Consider the following 17,373-nt stretch of genomic DNA (forward strand, 5'->3'; position numbering starts at 1 on the left):
ACTTAGCTGATACTCCTATTCTCATAGTGGGGGAGAAGTATCCAGGATGGGTTAACTTCATCCTCGTTGGCTTTAGAAGGCAGGGCTTAGCAGTGAGAAGACGGAGTTTCAGGCTATTCCTGAAATTCCCCTATTCCGAAGGATTTTTGGACGGGTCTTTGGACCCTAGCTGTCCCGGAGATGACAGTGAAAGGTGAGGGGAGACCCAGTGACCTCAGAGACGTTCGCAAAGTCTCTGGGGGGGGCTTGGTATTAACCCCTCCTGCCAATTCCTTTTTGGATTAGCTGTATGCTAACTGAAACTGCAGGTTGCCCCTAAGAATGGTAGAAGTGATGTCATCTGGTAAGCTGATTTTATTATTCAAAGAGAGACGGTCCGCACTAAAAATTTAAGCTAATCGAAACCAAAGAATGGAAGAACTTAGCGGCGAATTGGTCTTTTTTTTTTAATGGATTTATGGCCGGTGGTTACTTTATTTCTTAAACACTTCAAGGAATTCTTCGACATTCCCCCCCTTGACTCTTTCTAAGTGGGTTGTAAAGCTAACCTTCTACTAATTAGCCCTTCACGATCTGACACTTTTATTGCTTGGCTGTGTTTAAGATCAGATAAGAACGCACAGCTTCCAGCGTGTTTTTACTTGCAATTCTAACTACGACACAACATGGCATCGAAATATATTTCTAAGGGCTCACTTCAGATTCTTCTTTCTGCATTTCGAAAGCTGTTTGATTCATTCCAAAAATTTGAAAAAAAAATTGGATTACTTGACTTTAAAATATGAAGGAAAAGGTGAGAACGTTGAATGTTTGAATGTTCCTGAAATACAAGTGGAAAATGTGAGAAATGACGTCTGGTCTATCTCAGAGGAAGAAAGGAATGCCATGCTGGAAAGGGGGGGAGCTATAAAGAAGATTCATTTTAAGAGACAGAGCGCAGGAGAAATGAAAACTCCACCCTTGAGAATTAAAGTCAATTTGAAAAGTTTTACAAGCCTGGGACAACATTATTATCTCATCAGTGACATTCTGAGCAAAAAGGTGCGAAGATATCCCTGTTTGGACTTGCTTATAAAAACATTTGGTAAATTTATTCAACGAATGGCAATAGGATTGAGGAGATTTTGCTATTGGAGAGACATAGGCTGACAGATGGAAGAATACAACTTAAAATTAGCTAAATCTGATTACTCTTATTTGTAATAGATATAGCTGAATAATAATGGATATTGATAGTAATGTATATAATGTGGAGTTGATATGATAAATAATAATTGGATATGAGAAAGGAAGGTTGGAAATACTTTTGGGCTACACATAAATAATAACCTTTATATTACAATATTGTGATAATCACAATAATTATCACTACTAAAAAATAAAATAAAATATATACAGTTAAATATTAATTAATATGGGGAAAATGTTATGATATATGATACAACTACAAAGAAGGGAGAATGATAATAAATTATATTGCATGGAGGATGGAATTCTTGGTATTAAATATTATGGTTATTCAGTTAAAATAGGATATGAGGATTTGATGTCAGTAGAGGATTTTACAAACAAGTAAATGAAATGTCAGCATGTAGTTATGAATTAACTTTTTGGCATAGTTAAGGTTGAAAGACATTTAAATAATTGTAGTTAACTAGAAGTGGAGGTATAATGATGTCAATATGGTAAACATTTGAGTTGAGATATTTGAATTAATATGAACTAATATATATATATATATATATATATATATATATATATATATATATATATATATATATATATATATATATATATATATATATATATATATATATATATATAATATAAACCTGTGGTTTTTTTTTCCTTTTTCCTTTTTTGTTTTTTTCCTCCCTGCCTTGTCTTTTGTTCTTTTTGTCTCCTTTGTTTTTGTCTTTTTTGTTTTTGTTTTTGTTTTTGTTTTTTGTTTTGATTTTTTCTTTTCCCACTGGTGTGGGCATGTATTGTTTAAGATGTTTATTATTATCAATACTTTCAAATAATAATTACAGTCAAATGAAAATGGATATATGACAATGGTGATATGTATGAATATCTGAGTTAAAATACTTGAGTTAATATGAGTTATGTTTGTTGACTGTGGAGGAGATGTACCAAAGTTTATTTGTGACTGACTGATACATTTTCTATAACATGTAAAGAAAGATATTGTACTTGTTTTAAATTGAAATAATAATAATTAAAAAAAAGACTTTAATAAAAAAAACTTCATCCTCGTTGATTGGACTGAGTCCAATAAGCTCTTTAGACCACGCCCTAGTCACTAGGTAATACCCAGTTTCGACAAACAACTCTGTCAGACTCGATGTGCCATCCACTCTTAGACATTGATGTAGTTTCAAACCTTTATTTGTTCATGTATTTCTTTAACACTCTAGATATACAACCAAAACATAACATTTCCAAACATTATAACTCATGGAGGGGCTGGATACTTTCCCCCCACTATAAGAATAGGTGTATCAGGTAAGTACCAATACCTTTTCTCCATAGTGAGGGGAGGAGTATCCAGGATGGGACCTACCAAAGCCCACACGTATCTAGGGAGGGTTCACACCTGTTGTATATATCAATGTAGGTCTATGCTCAACCCTATGCCTGGAGAGACGTCTCTCCCACTTTGTGCACCACCTGCAATACCCTACGTCCAAAAGCTGCCTCCGCCAAAGCGAAGGAGTCCAATTTATAATTCCTCACGAATGGTAAGGGATGTGGCTGTCCTACAGATCTCAGTCAAGGAGGCCCGCGAGGCCCAGGCTGCTGACGTGGCCGCACTTCACATAGAATGTGCCGTAATAGCCTCCAGAGTTTGCAGCCCTCGTGCTTGGTATGCGGTTGTAATACAGGTCCGCAACCACCTGCCTATAGTGGTGGAGGTTACCTTGTTTCCCAGGGACTCCGGCTGGAAGGAAACGAACAAGGCCTCTGACTTTCTGGTTGGCAGGGTTCGTTTGAGGTATATCCTCAGCGCCCTCCTCACATCCAAGGTGTGCCACTTCCTCTCCAAGGGATGAGAGGGGTCCAGACAGAAATTGGGCAATATCAGCTCTTGTGATCGGTGGAAACAAGAGCACACATGGGGTATAAAGGAGGAGTCCAGTCGTAGGACCACTCTGTCCTGGTGGAATACACATAAATCTTCCCTGACAGACAGTCTGAAGTTCAGTCCTTTCTTTGCAAGTTTGTATCCATAGTTCATCTTCTTCAAAATGATTGTCAGTGGTAGCATTGAGAGTATAAAAAGTAGGGTGAAAGGGAATCGCCTCAGAAAATGCCTCATTTAATTTCAACTTCACCCTGTACTTCTTCATTAGCTATAAGCTTCATTTTCCAGAGGTTCATTGAAGTTTCCATCAATTTTTGTATGTTGCTGCTGACGCCAAAGATTTTCAGGCATTTCTTGATTCAGCTATGGGGAACTGAATCAAATGCTTTCTTATAGTCTATCCAAGCCATAAACGGGTTAGTTCGTCTTTTCTTTGAATTCTTTAGGATTAGTTTGTCAATCAGCAGTTGGTCCTTTGTTCCTCTTGAATTTTTGCAGCATCCTTTCTGTTCTACAGGAAGCAAGTTATTTCTTTCCAAGTATCCATAAATTTGGTTTGCAATGATACCAGTAAGGAGCTTGTATGTTGTTGGCAAACAGGTGATTTCAGGATCCTTTTCTTTTTCTTTTTGGATCAAAAATATCCTTCCAGTTGTCATCCAGTGGTCCATCCAGTGGTCTCTGTTCTTTGCCCGGTTCAACTTCAGAGTGACCTACATCCCGAGTGATTTTTGAGCAGTACCAATCCATTCCATTCTTTCCTTTCCCTTTTTGTCCTTCTTCTATCTTCCTTTCCTTTTCCTTTTCCTTTTCCTTTTCCTTTCCTTTTTCTTTTCCTTTTCCGTTTCCGTTTCCTTTTCTTTTTCCTTTCCCTTTTCCTTTCCTTTTCCTTTCCTTCTTTTCCATTTCCTTTCCTTTCTCCTTTCCTTTCTCCTTTCCTTTCTCCTTTCCTTTCTCCTTTCCTTTCCTTATTTCCTTTTCCATTCTTTTTTCTTTTCCCTTTCCTTTCCCTCCCTTCATCCTTTCCTTTCTCCTTTCCCATTTCCTTTCCTTTTTCCTTTCCTTCTTTTCCATTCCCTTTCCTTTCTCTTTTCCTTTCCTTTCCTTTCCTTTCCTTTCTTCTTTCCCATTTCCTTTCCTTCTTTTCCATTCCCTTTCCTTTCTCTTTTCCTTTCCTTTCCTTTCTCCCATTTCCTTTCCTTCTTTTCCATTTCCTTTCCTTTCTCTTTTTATTTCCTTTCTCTTTTCCTTTCCTTTTCTTCTTTCCCATTTCATTTCCTGTCCCTGCCCCTTCCTTCCCTTCCTTCCTTCCTGGGGGTCTGAGGGAGAGGGAGGGGATCCTTTTCCTCCTTGCTCCCCTCCCCAACATCTGCTCTGATGGCAGTTATGGCCAAAAAAAATTCAGGTGCTCAGGCATGAAAATGTGCCGCTCAAACACTATACTTTTATGCACACACTGAAAAAAAATTAGAGGGAACATTGACTCTCACCCAAGGTTCCAGCAACTTCATCAATCACTTTTTCTCTATTAGTAAGAATTAGGATGATGGTAATATAATAAATATCTGAGTTAAGATATTAGAGTTAATATGAATTATATTTGATGATGGTGGAAGAGATGCACAAAAGCCTTTTGTAACCAACTGATACACTTTCTACAGTATGTAAAGAAGGAGGATTTGTATGTTTGCTTTGAAAATAAATATATATTTTTTTAAAAAGAATTAGGTCCAGTAAAATCAGACTAAGTGAGGCACGCAGTTCTCCTGCCTCATAGTAGAGGGCGCTCATTCTTCCTGTGACTCAGCAGCAGCAAAGTAAGTGACAGCCACAGAGTGCAACAACATCAAGGACAACTTTCTTCCCTGGCCATGATCGCCATCGAGACAGAAAGACTTTTAAAACTAAAAGAAGACAATGAAAAATTCTACCAACAAGTTATAGATATTTTTGCTCAGAAGGAGCGGCGGATGGACTTCATTTATAAGTAAAGGTAAGACCCATAATAACTTCACTTTTTTTCTATTAAATGTACTTTTTTGTGTGCTACAGTATGTGTAAAGAATGCTGATATGAGACTTTAAACATAACCTGTTAACTGCTGCCAATCAAATATTGGATAAGATAGTTTGTAGGATTTTAATGTTTGTAAAACTGATTGTGATGACGTCAGTGCCTCACCAGCCATAAACCTCACCGCATGTCACTGCTGCTGAGTTTGTCTTCTAGTTGATATTAGGATAGTTAGTCTCTCATTACTATTGTAGTACGTTTTCTACATACATTTGTTAATTGATGAGCAAAAAGTTCATCTTCTGCTTGGTTGGGTGATCAAGCAGTGTCATTTTTTTTCCTTTTATATTGACCCATATGATTTCAAGGAGGTTTCCATCCTTGGCTTTGTGTATTTCTGTAGAGATGTAGTGATCTTTTATATATAATACAACTCCACCTCCTCTTTTGGTCTGCTTTTTTTAAATAGTTTGCATCCTTTTATCAGTAGATTCCAGTCATGATATTTGCACTACAATGGTCAATCTATTGCAACAAAATGTTGTTATCTGTAATTATGTTACTAATCAAGTTGATTAGAAAGTGTCTAATCTAGCCTTGACTGTAAAGTTAATCCCAACACTTCCCATTACCTTTCTTGACCTCGGCCACTTTGAGATATGTGGACTTCAACTTCCAACATTCCACAGACACCACAGGTCTTGAATATCTTTCTTTTTTTAAAGTTTGGTTCTCCAAATCAATTCCACCTGGATTTCTACTTACCCAGTTCCTATTATAAGTGATTTCAAAGTAACTTTTCATTCCACTTAGAAGCAGGATAAAGTCTGTTTTGCAAAGCATTCCTATGAAAGAATCTTGGAAAGAGGCCAATATTGTTTTACTGCCAAAGGAAGGGCAGGACTTAAAAATCTGCCAAGGTTGAACAACAGTGCCTTCAGCTGCAAAATGTCAAGAAAATCTGTGATTTACTGCTGAGATATGGCTGGAGAATCTGGCACAACTCAACCATAAATAAAAAATGTGGATGTGTTTCTAGACATACAAATGAGAAATCAAAACAAATATATTCCTTTTGGGGAAAGATGAAAATAATTGCATGAGCTTTTATTTAATGTAATAAATTCTGTCCCTAAACAACTGAAGGTTCCTCCCTTGCAGTTCCACCCATGTGAAATGAATATGAGGGGTGGGGCACACAGGGACAAAATAGGAAGTCCTACTTTATCCTTTGCAATTCTGGATGCAGACATAGCAAAATGAGCAGCCTAAAAAAACAGGTCACGTAATGACAGCTCTAAGTTATGATGGGCTTCAAAAAGATGACTTGTGACCTGTCCTCCAAATTATGACTGACACACACACATGGCCACGAATATATGATCACATTGTGGGTGCTTGGCAACCATTTAAACCATTTGCAATGCCTCATTTAAATCATTTGTAACCACAATTTTCAGTGTTTTGGATTTGCAACATTCATTGGATAACCTGGTTCACTTAGGGATCATATGGTTTGCTTAATGACTATACAATTTCCTTACTGACCATAGTAACTTGCTTGATGACCATTGTTAACTCTGCAGCTTAACAACTGCAATAACTTACTGGGCTCAATTGTGGTTGTTAACCGAGGACTAACTGCAGGCAGTAGAAATTGCCATTCTGCAGGCAGCTTATGATGGAAATGACGATTCCTTCAAGGTCAATCCTGCAACTCTGCCTTTTATGGACATCAAGCTTGATTGAGCCTCAATTCCTAATCAACTTTTGGATTTCCTTTTTTTATTATGGTTGGAGAGTTTAGGACTCTTCAGATCAGCTAGATTTTCCTGTATTCATCATGTTAGTCTTTTCCCCCTTAGCAGAAGGCAATGCAAGATAGATGTTTAAACACCTTTGAAATATATGTAGTATTGGATTGTACAGCAAAAGTGTACTCAGAATATAGATTTCAAAAGTTATAATGGATTAAGGGCCCAGATTGATTTGGAAGTGAAGGTAGTCCTTGACATATGGCTATAAATTTCTGTTGCTAAATTAAACAGATAAGTGAAGTTTGCCTCATTTGTGACTTTTCTTGCCTCAGTTGTTAAGTGAATCACTGCATTTGTTAAGTTACTAACACAGTTGTTAAATGAGTCTGGCTCCTCATTAACTTTGCTTGTCAGAAGGTTGCAAAAGGTGATCACATGACCCCGGGACACTGCAATTACCATAAATATCAGTCAGTTGCCAAGTATCTGAATTTTCATTTTTCTGGCCATGGGAATGCTGCAACGGTTGTAACTTTGAAAAATGGTTCATAAGTCACTTTTTCAATGCCATTGTAACTTTGAATGGTCATTAAATGAATTGTTTTAAGTCAAGGACTTCCCTTATAGCTTTGATTTAATTAGAAATAATTATCCCACAAATGATTTTTATCATATGATTTTATGATAAAGGGACCTTGAAGGCTGTACACTAGAGGGAGCCACAGGATAAAGAATGGAGCAGATTTCTATAAATTGTTGTATATTTTTGGCCAATCTGTTGCTTATAAAACAGATAATCTCAATAAAATGGACCAAGCATGTTGTAATGAAGTTACAGATCAAAAATAAGATTCAGCTGATAATTTTGAAATTATTTTGAATATAACTCTGGATTTGGGGATTTAACTGTGATATATGGAGAAAAATATAGACATACAAATTATTCCTTAAAAGGTGGTGCACAACTCTCAGGAAATGGATGAATAGCTATACAAAAGATTTTTGCTAAGGTCTTGGATGATTTTCTAGAAGGGATAAACAAAAGGACACAAGTTATTTATTGAATATACTAAAGCTGTTGTTTTAAACTTTAAATGTTAGTTTTGAAAGACCTATAGCTACAAAAACGAACAAAAAAATTGGGGTTCTTTCTGAAGGGATTAAAAAGTGACACCCTGAAGCATTCAGGGAAGATTTATCAAGTTGGTTTCATTGATCAATTTCAGGGTTAAAAGAGGAAAATAGTTATATCTGGATTCTCTTATATTTAGAGAGGATGAGAAGCTACAGGTAGTCCTTGACTTATAACCATAATTAGGAATTTCTGTTGCTAACTAAGTGGCTGTTGTGAGTTGCACCAGAGTTTATGACTCTTGGCATGGCTATTAAGTTAATGGATATTAAATGAATTCAGCTTTCCCCATTGACTTTGCTTATCAGAAGGGAGGGGGGTGCTACAAATGGTGATTGCATAACCATGGGATTTTTCTTACTAGAAAGCTTAGCAAGTTGATATTATTTATAAACTAAAGAACTATATCAGTGGTGGGTTGCAGGCGGTACGCCCCAGTACAAGCATACCGGTGCCTTCCAGGAGCACTGGGTATCATTCCTGTATGGTGCCCACCCATTCACCCGCCATCCTTACCTGTATTTAAGCTCTTTGGCAGTTCTGTGCATGCTCACGGAGTGTACGGCACTTGCATGACGCTCCGCCAAGCAGCTGGAGCATTGCAGAGGTATCACAGAGTGTCGCGGGAGGTAGGGACGCATGTTCATGTGGTAGCCGCCGGGCCCTGTTGTACTGTACCAGTTGCACCAGGATCCTGAACCTACCACTGAAGTATATATTGTTACATCATATACAGTTGCAAGAAAAAGTATGTGAACCCCTTGGGATTACGTGGAGTTTTGCATGAATTGGTCATAAAATGTGCTCTGAACATCATCTAAGTCACAACAATAGAAAAACACAATCTGCTGAAAATAATACTACACAAACATTAGATGTTGCCATGGTTTAATTGCACATAACATGTAAACATTCACAGTGCAGGGAGGAAAAAGTATGTGAGCCCCTAGCCTAATGACTTCTTCAAAAGGTAATTGGAGCCACGAGTGAGCCAACCTTGACTCCAATCAGTGTGATGATATTGGATGTGTTGCTGACAGCTGTTCTGCCCTTTAAAAACACACACTTATTTGGGGTTTACTGGTTTCAAGAAGCACTGTCTGATGTGAACCATGCCTCACAGAAAAGAGCTCTCAGAAGACCTATGATCAAGAATTGTTGACTTGAATGGAACTGGAAAGGGTTACAAAAGTATCTCCAAAAGCCTTGATGTTCATGTGTCCACGGTAAGACAGACTGTCTACAAATGGAGAAAGTTTAGCACTGTTTGCTACTCTCCCTAGGTGTGGTCGTCCTGTAAAAATGACTGCAAGAGCACAGCGCAGAATGCTTCATGAAGTAAAGAAGAATCCTAGAGGGTCAGCTAAAGACCTACAGAAATCTCTGGCACATGCTAACATTTTTGTTGGCACATCTACAATAAGGAAAATATTAAACAAGAATGGAGGACATGGGAGGACACCACGGAGGAAGCCATTGCTGTCCAAAAAAAATATTGCAGCACATTTGAAGTTTGCAAAAGACCACCTGGATATTCCACAGCACTACTGGCAAAATATACTGTGGACAGATGAAACCAAAATTGAGTTGTTTGGGAAAAACACACAACACTATGTGCGGAGAAAAAAAGTCACAGCACATCAACATCAAAACCTCATCTCCACTGTAAAACATGGCGGAGGGAGCATCATGGTTTGGGGCTGCTTTGCTGCCTCAGGGCCAGGACAAATTATTGTCATTGATGGGAAAATGAATTCCAGAGTTTATCAAGACAGTTTGCAGAAAAACGTACGACCGTCTGTCTGCCAACTGAAGCTCCGCAGAGGATGGGTGATGCAACAGGTCAATGACCCAAAGCATACAAATAAGTCAATACAAAAATGGCTTCAACAGCACAGAATACACCCTCTGGAGTGGCCCAGTCAGAGTCCTGACCTCAACCCGATTGAAATGCTGTGGCATGCCCTTAAGAGAGTGATTCACACCAGACATCCCAAGAATATTGCTACACTGAAACAGTTTTGTGAAGAGGAGTGGTCCAAAATTACTCCAGATCATTGTGCAGGTCTGATCTGCAACTACAGGAAACATTTGGTTGAGGTTATTGCTGCCAAAGGAGGGTCAACCTCCTTATTAAGTCCAACGGTTCACATACTTTTTCCTCCCTGCACTGTGAATGTTTACATGTTATGTGCAATTAAACCATGGCAACATCTAATGTTTGTGTAGTATTATTTTCAGCAGACTGTGGTTTTCTATTGTTGTGACTTAGATGAAGTTCAGAGCACATTTTATGACCAATTCATGCAAAACTCCATGTAATCCCAAGGGGTTCACATACTTTTTCTTGCAACTGTATCTATAGACACTGTAAAAATGTGTATGGTTTAAAAAAGAAACCTAACTCATTATAGAAAAACAAAAATATATGGTGAAGAGACGTGGGGACGGTTTCATATATTTAATAGGTAGAAAGCAATATGAAAAAGAAAAAAGAGGGGAGAAACAGGGTATGGGGAGAGGAAGGCAGAAAAACCTCTATAAACTAAAAATAAAGCAAAATACTTAAATATTGTCTCTCTATCTATTTGATTAAATTTTATTTCCAAGATCTTAAGAAGTAATTATTTGGCAAAATGCCACTATACTTCAAAGTAATTTGGACAGAAGCATTAGATTCAACATTAGATATTACTATATAATTGTTTCTGCTTAGCTCACCAGATGAACTCATGTGGAATCATGATTTCTTGTAGCACTGCCTGCCCTGTGGAATAACATCCCTCTGAAAATATGTGAATCAGCACACTTCCTGTTAGCCTTTGGTAAGGCCCTTAACACCAGGCTGTTCCCCAAGGCACTTGGGCCAGAAACTGAAATGAGCTCAGCTGCTTAATACTAGTTTTTATAAACTGAGATTACTGTTCTGACCTTGAGCTTTGTGGTCTGGATTGTTAAAGTGTTGTTTTAACAGGGAAAACCACCTAGAGTCACTGCTGTCAGATGTATAGCTAGATCAATGATTGGTTGCTTGATTGATTGGTTGACTGATTTATCTAACTAACCAACTTTACAGCTCCAGTATATTAGTTGGAGTATTCGCATACTTATTTCAAGGTGCAGAAATGGCATTCATTATGTAAGTGGCACAATCAAGCTTTCAGCAAAATACTATGGCAGAGCAATCAATGGAGATAATTTGCATTGGAGGGGATCTATGAGTAAAAGTGGCACAGAGCTACTTCTCATTGCAAAACAAACAGGGCTTGGTTCACGCATTAAACTCAAACATATACTTTAGAATTGGGCAATACAGCTGAATGGCTCATGACTTGTTTCCTAGCCTATCAAACTTCCTCAGTCCTATCTGAACATCAACTAAACCCTTCCACATAACAATTTTCACTTTCACTGGCAATAATAATAATAATAATAATAATAATAATAATAGCAGAAGGTTTTTTAATCTGATTCTCAGGGAGAAAAGAGGCATTTTGGCAGTTCCTCATTTCTTCCATCAAAGATGTTTTTTTCTGTCTATTCAATTATATGTGAGAGGTTGTCCATGTATGAGTGTACAGCTGTGATGGGGGGAAATATGGGTATTTTATTTTATTAAGAAAATTTACATAGCCGCCCAACTCAGGATAGGTGACCCTGGGAGGCTTACATTTATTTAAGAAAATCTACTGCATAACAAAACCCAGGGCGGTGTAGTGGTTAGAGTGCAGTACTTCAGGCTACTTCTGCTGATCACCAACAGCCAGCAGTTTGGCAGATCGAATCTGTAAACTGCTTAGAGAGGGCTGTAAAGCTCTATGGAGCTGTATATAAGTTTAAGTGCTATCGCTAATGCTACATGTAGTCTTCAACGTACAACAATTGTTTTAGGGACCATTCAAAGTTGCAGTGTCACTGAAAAAAGTGCTTTATGGCCATTTTTCATACTTGCGACAATTGCAGCATTCCCATGGCCACCTTTTCAAAATTTAGATGGTTGGAAACTGGCTCATACTTATGACTGGTGCTGCAGTGTCCTGGGGTCGTGTGATCAGCTTTTTCAACCTTCTGACAAGCAAAGTCACTTAAAAACCTTGTTGCTAACTTAATATCTGAAGTTGTTCACTTAACAGCTGTTGCAAGGAATGTTGTAAAACTAACTTATCATTAACAAATGTTTCATATAGGATCATAAATGTTGGGCTCAATTGTGGTCGTAACTCAAGAACTACCCGTACCCTTCTTTCACAGCATAATTTTCATGGGCTTCAATGAGTTTGGTGCAATGCATCACTTATTATCCTTAAATTATCCTGGTTTTGCTATTGGATAACTTGTTTTTCAAACTCTTTCTTCTAAAAATTACTCTTTTGTAAATCTTTTAATCAGCTTGAGGATCTTGTGAATTGTATTTGGAGCCAGACTGGGGGGGGGGCACTGTTTTAACCCTGGTGAAGCTAAATTTAAGCCTGCTTCATCAAGGGCTAAGAATGGAATTAAGGCAATCAAGAGGCCCAACAGAAAAGGAGAGGGGAAAAAACAGGGTGCCAGAGCCTATTCATGCTCTGGCTGCTGCAAATGCGCCAAGGCCCAACCCTAGGATTTTCCTGGAAGATAGTCAAACTTAAAATAGAGATAGTAGTAGTGCATCGAATGTCACACTAAGATAGTGCTGTATTTTGATAGTGGGGGAAAACTCCAAGTCTCTGACAGCCCTTCTCCATTTTTCCTAAAAAAAAAAAAAAAAAACCATCTGTACCCTCCATTAGGGGGAAACACAGGAAAGAGTTAAAAGCCTCTCCCCTCCCCTGAATTGTTTCAATTACCCGCAAGCGGCGGGGGGGGGGGAGAGACAAGCAGAGAGACAGACAGGGAGAAAAGCAACATCCTCCCCTCCGCTTTTATTTCGGTAAGGACGTGCTGACCGTTTAACTAGATCTCAACTACACACCCTTTGTGGATTTGGGAGGCAGCTATTTTGTTTCCCCTCGCTTTTCTCTTTAACCTCCCCCCGTCCCACAAATTCGTTCTTTAACCGGGACGGGAGGCCGTGAATGAGGCGTTTCTTGCTTCAGATGCACAAGTGGCCTTAAAGCGCGTTGCCCCCCGCCCCTCAGCCGCGAACCCGACAGCAGAGCGAAGCCCCCCCCCCCCCCCGCCTTCAATGTCCCGGCCGCGGGGACTCAACCCAAGAGATACAAAGGAGCAGATTTGCAAAGGGGCGGCTGAAACTCGCGACGCGGTTCTCCTTCCCAGCTTTTCTCACTAACGGACAACCGCCCCAACTTTTGGAGTTTACTCCCCCTCCAGATCTGCCTCGGTCGCACCGTCCACTTACGCGTCGTCGGCCATGGTCTTGCAGAAAAAGGCTGGAAGAGGAGATGCACGATTGCAAAGGGAGACGCGGACCGCTTTTCTAAAGTTGGGTTAAGGGAGCCACGCTTATAAATCCGAAGTTGGTGCGCTCCCTGCCTAGCTAGCAACTTCAAGCTCTTGCTGCCTTCTTGACGTTCAAATGGTCGCTTCGGGCGGAGTTCCAGTCAGCCGAAAGAAGCTAGCGGGGCGTAGTCGGGTATCTTTGATGGAAGCGATTTCCTCTTCCCTCCGCCCGCTGCGATTTCAACGCAAGTTGATCCCCGGAGGGAATCGTGGGAAGGTCTGGCTGCTTCTCCACGGGCGCAGAAACGCTCCCGCACCGTTTTTCGGCCTCCAGATGTACCCGGCTGCAACACCCCATCATCCCCCAGCCACGTACAAATCGTTGTGGACGTTCTCGGCAGGACGGACAAATTTTTATTTTATTTGTTTATTTAGCGGATCTAACTAAAAATCAAAACATACGCACACAGTCTCATTCCAGCGCGCTAAAATAAAGATTGCAGAACTATAACAAAACCATTAAAAAAAAAAATGTTTCTACTGGAAGGAAGAGGGATGGGCTTTAAGCAGGAATTTCAAACATCTTTTTTTAATTGCTTTTAAATATAATAACAGAAAAAGGAACATAACACAAATAACAATTTTTAAAAAGTGAAAAAATAGGAAAAATGCAAAGTATACCATAAGAGTAATAATTCTGTATAGACGTATCTAAATATTATTAAAGTACATATATACAGTATTTATTTCTAACACATTTGTATATCATTCATCTTTAATCTACAGTGTCAATGAGTTCCATATTTCATATTTGTCCATACAAAGTCTACATCTACAAGCTATCTGTTGATAGGTGGCAAGTGTAATCAAGTTTTCATTCAGTGAATGGACCATATGTTTATCTTTCCAATGCTACAGTATCAGTCTTTTGGCCATAGCAGGGGCAAGGAGTATCCATTTACATTATTCCAGTTCTCAAATTCCATGTAATAGGAATATTTTGAAATTTTAACATTTGTTGCATACTTATATTTTTATAACCTACTATTTTCCCAAAATAGGACATTGTAAAAACATGCGCCTTAAAAAAAGCATTATCCTTATTACATCTCCAATAAAATGCTTCCTTAGATCTTTAAATATTATTTTTGTTATGTAAGTCATACTTTACAAACTAACTAAACTCACCCCACAAAACATCTTAAACAAAAAAGAGTCAGGAGTCCAAGAAGAAGAAAAAACAATATATAGTGTAAGAATTATTTTTTATTTTTTATTATAACTTTTTTATTATAAATACATAAACAAGACAAAACATAAATGAAAACAACAAAGGAACAAAAGTTTCAACATACAGCAGTTCTGTATTAGTATGTCTTTATAATTGATGTTTTCCTTCCTATATATTCATATCTTACATTCGTGGTCCCCTTGTTTTTTAATTATTTGTGTATACTATTTCATACTTATATATACTTGACTGTTTATAACAAAATATCACTTTACATATATTTTACATTCTATACTTGCTGTCACTTAGATCTTAACAGATCTTGGCTATATCTTATCCTATAGTGTAAGAATTCTTAATAGCCACTATGTAAACATATTGGCAGAAGACTAAGAATGCATGTATGAATACCAGCAGAAGATACAATGAAAACACTTTAAGCAGATGGATAGATCCAACCATAGTTTCAATTGGAAAACTGAGCATCTTAGACCAAGCTAAATCCAAAAATGCTAGGGAGTTCCTGCAAGCTTGGCATTTAGACAAATCAGAATCAATAGAAATAAACCATGTTTTCACCCCATTCCAAAGAGACGAAAAAACAAAGGAGGAAACAAAAAGAGGGGAACACATTCCCCACAGCAGCCAACACCCAGAGGATGAATATGGACCAAACACTCAAGGAGAAAACAGCACCCTAATCAAGGAACTATCTAGGAGAAATCCACATAGCACTGATAGTGTTACCTAGTTAGGTAATGAAACGTCTGCAAGCAAACAACAAAGCTAAGAGAATACCAAGAACTCTACAGAAAATAATCTTGCAGTCGGATCTTTCCCATTCCTGCTATGATTGACAGTATTTTTGTCAGTAGTACACAAAAGAGCAAACAGCAAAGATGTAGAAATCAATAAACCACTTTGTTTATTCTTTGTTGTGCACTTAGAATCAGGACATCAGCAAGTCAAAACAGAGACTTGGCAGAGATCAAAAATGTATGTACACATATTCAGAAATGTCACCTCTTTTTCAATCAGAAATGCTGAAGTGACAGGAAAATGTACAATCCACCACAGACAAGCTTCCTCTGTCGAATGCTCCTTGGTCAAGAAGAAAGGAAGGAAAAGAAAACTCTGTGAAGATTAAACTTATCATCAGCAAAATGTTTTTGTTTTACTTTTGCTCAGAAGCCTCATTAAAGAATTACCTAAAATCAAGCCTGGCCTATCCTCTTGCTAAATCAATTAGCCACTTCAAGAAACCCATTTGTCACATCATTATTTTTCAATAATGGATTATTAGACTCTTAGGCTATACAATTCGTAAGCACTACAGGACACCACACTGCAAAATATATTAGGATATTTGGTAACACATTGAAGTGCAGAAGAGAATCACCTCATATGAACTTTCTCTCTGTTCCTTGCCAGCTTTCTTTCACTAGAGGCACCCTCCAGTCTGTGAACTATTTTATCTGTACAACAGCAACTCCACTGAATTACAGTTGGAGAGCCACAGATAAATCAAGAAGTAAATCTCATGGCTTCTAGTGAAAAGCGCATATACACTCACTGTTACATACTGTACAAGATGTACTTTGCACAGATGGTAAATTGTTCCAGATTTGTTTTAGACAGGGCATAGGAAAAGAAGAAATAGGGAAAAAAGAAAATTACTAGCTGCATTTTTTCTACTTTACATACAGTAATCTTATTTTCTTGGGGAAAGATAAAGGATATTTAATCAGATTTGCCCTCAAAAGGGGCAACTCTGAAAGGATACAAAAGGATACAAAATTTTCATTGTTTCTGTTTATAACTTTGTATTACAACGAAAGATTAAAGAGCAGGAAATAGAAAATGATTCAATTTAAAAAATCTGAAGGACAGGGTTTTTTGAAATAAAAAATGATCCTTTCTAATAAAGGAAGTATGGTCACTATAAATCTATAAATCTTTCCTAACATCGGGTCGTCTTGATGTTTTGCATTCTAGTTAATATAATTCTTAGTCAACCTGATTGTGGATTGTTTAATGGAATACCTCATAGGATTGCAGCCATTGTCTTTCCTAACACAATTATCTCCCATTTAGCAGTGGAAGAAGTTTTTGATTGCTTTTCAGAACTGTCTGTCAATGATAGCCCGCCTCTCCCTTTTCATGTTTGATGGTATACTAACTGAATACCCGTGCTCCGCTATGAAACTATGTGATTGGGCTTGATAAGGTTCGCCTGGTGCACCAATTGCGTCCCTACCTGAACCGGGAGGCACTCCGAACAGTCACTCATGCCCTCGTGACCTCAAGTCTGGACTACTCCAATGCGGTCTACATGGGGCAGCCCTTGAAGAGCATTCGGAGACTTCAGCTCAGTACACCCACGTTACACCTATCCTCCACAAGCTGCACTGGTTACCGATTGGTCTCCGGATACACTTCAAGGTGCTAGTCGTCACTTATAAAGCCCTTCATGGTATTGGACCTGGGTACTTGAGAGACCGCCTGCTGCCAATTACCCCCAAAGGCCCATTAGATTTTGAATTTGAATGTTTATTTATAGGCCGCCCTTTTCCCTGGGGGGACAGGGCGGCTTACAACTCATGGGGAGGGGATACAAATAATGACACATAAGAACAATACATAATTAAAAAGAACACAACATTCATACCATTCGGGTGGGGGTGGTTAAATCTTTAGCCCCAGGCCTGACGGGATAGCCAGATTTTAAGGGCTGTGCGGAAGGTCTGGAGGGTGGTGAGGGTACGAATCTCCC

General features: G+C 38.5%; 1 protein-coding gene across 3 annotated transcripts in view; it reads right to left on the reverse strand.

The window, feature by feature from the left end:
• Positions 1-14,259, reverse strand: part of LOC148045506 (stimulated by retinoic acid gene 6 protein-like) — a 49,963-nt gene extending 35,704 nt beyond the window's left edge. Inside the window, exon 1 of one of the 3 annotated variants that reach the window (XM_087716327.1) lies at positions 13,329-14,259. In XM_087716327.1, coding sequence (XP_087572453.1) covers positions 13,329-13,342 — 14 coding nt within the window. In that variant the 5' untranslated portion in view covers positions 13,343-14,259. Of the gene's footprint in view, positions 1-5,733; positions 7,455-8,506; positions 8,745-13,328 lie in introns of those variants that run through there. The other 2 variants (XM_087716325.1, XM_087716326.1) reach the window with 2 other exon arrangements.
• Positions 14,260-17,373: the final 3,114 nt, after the last annotated feature.

Source organism: Thamnophis sirtalis, unplaced genomic scaffold (genome assembly GCF_051295495.1).
Source record: "Thamnophis sirtalis isolate CommonGarterSnake01/CBP01778 unplaced genomic scaffold, rThaSir2_p1.2 scaffold_5, whole genome shotgun sequence".
NCBI classification, from domain to species: Eukaryota; Metazoa; Chordata; class Lepidosauria; order Squamata; family Natricidae; genus Thamnophis; species Thamnophis sirtalis.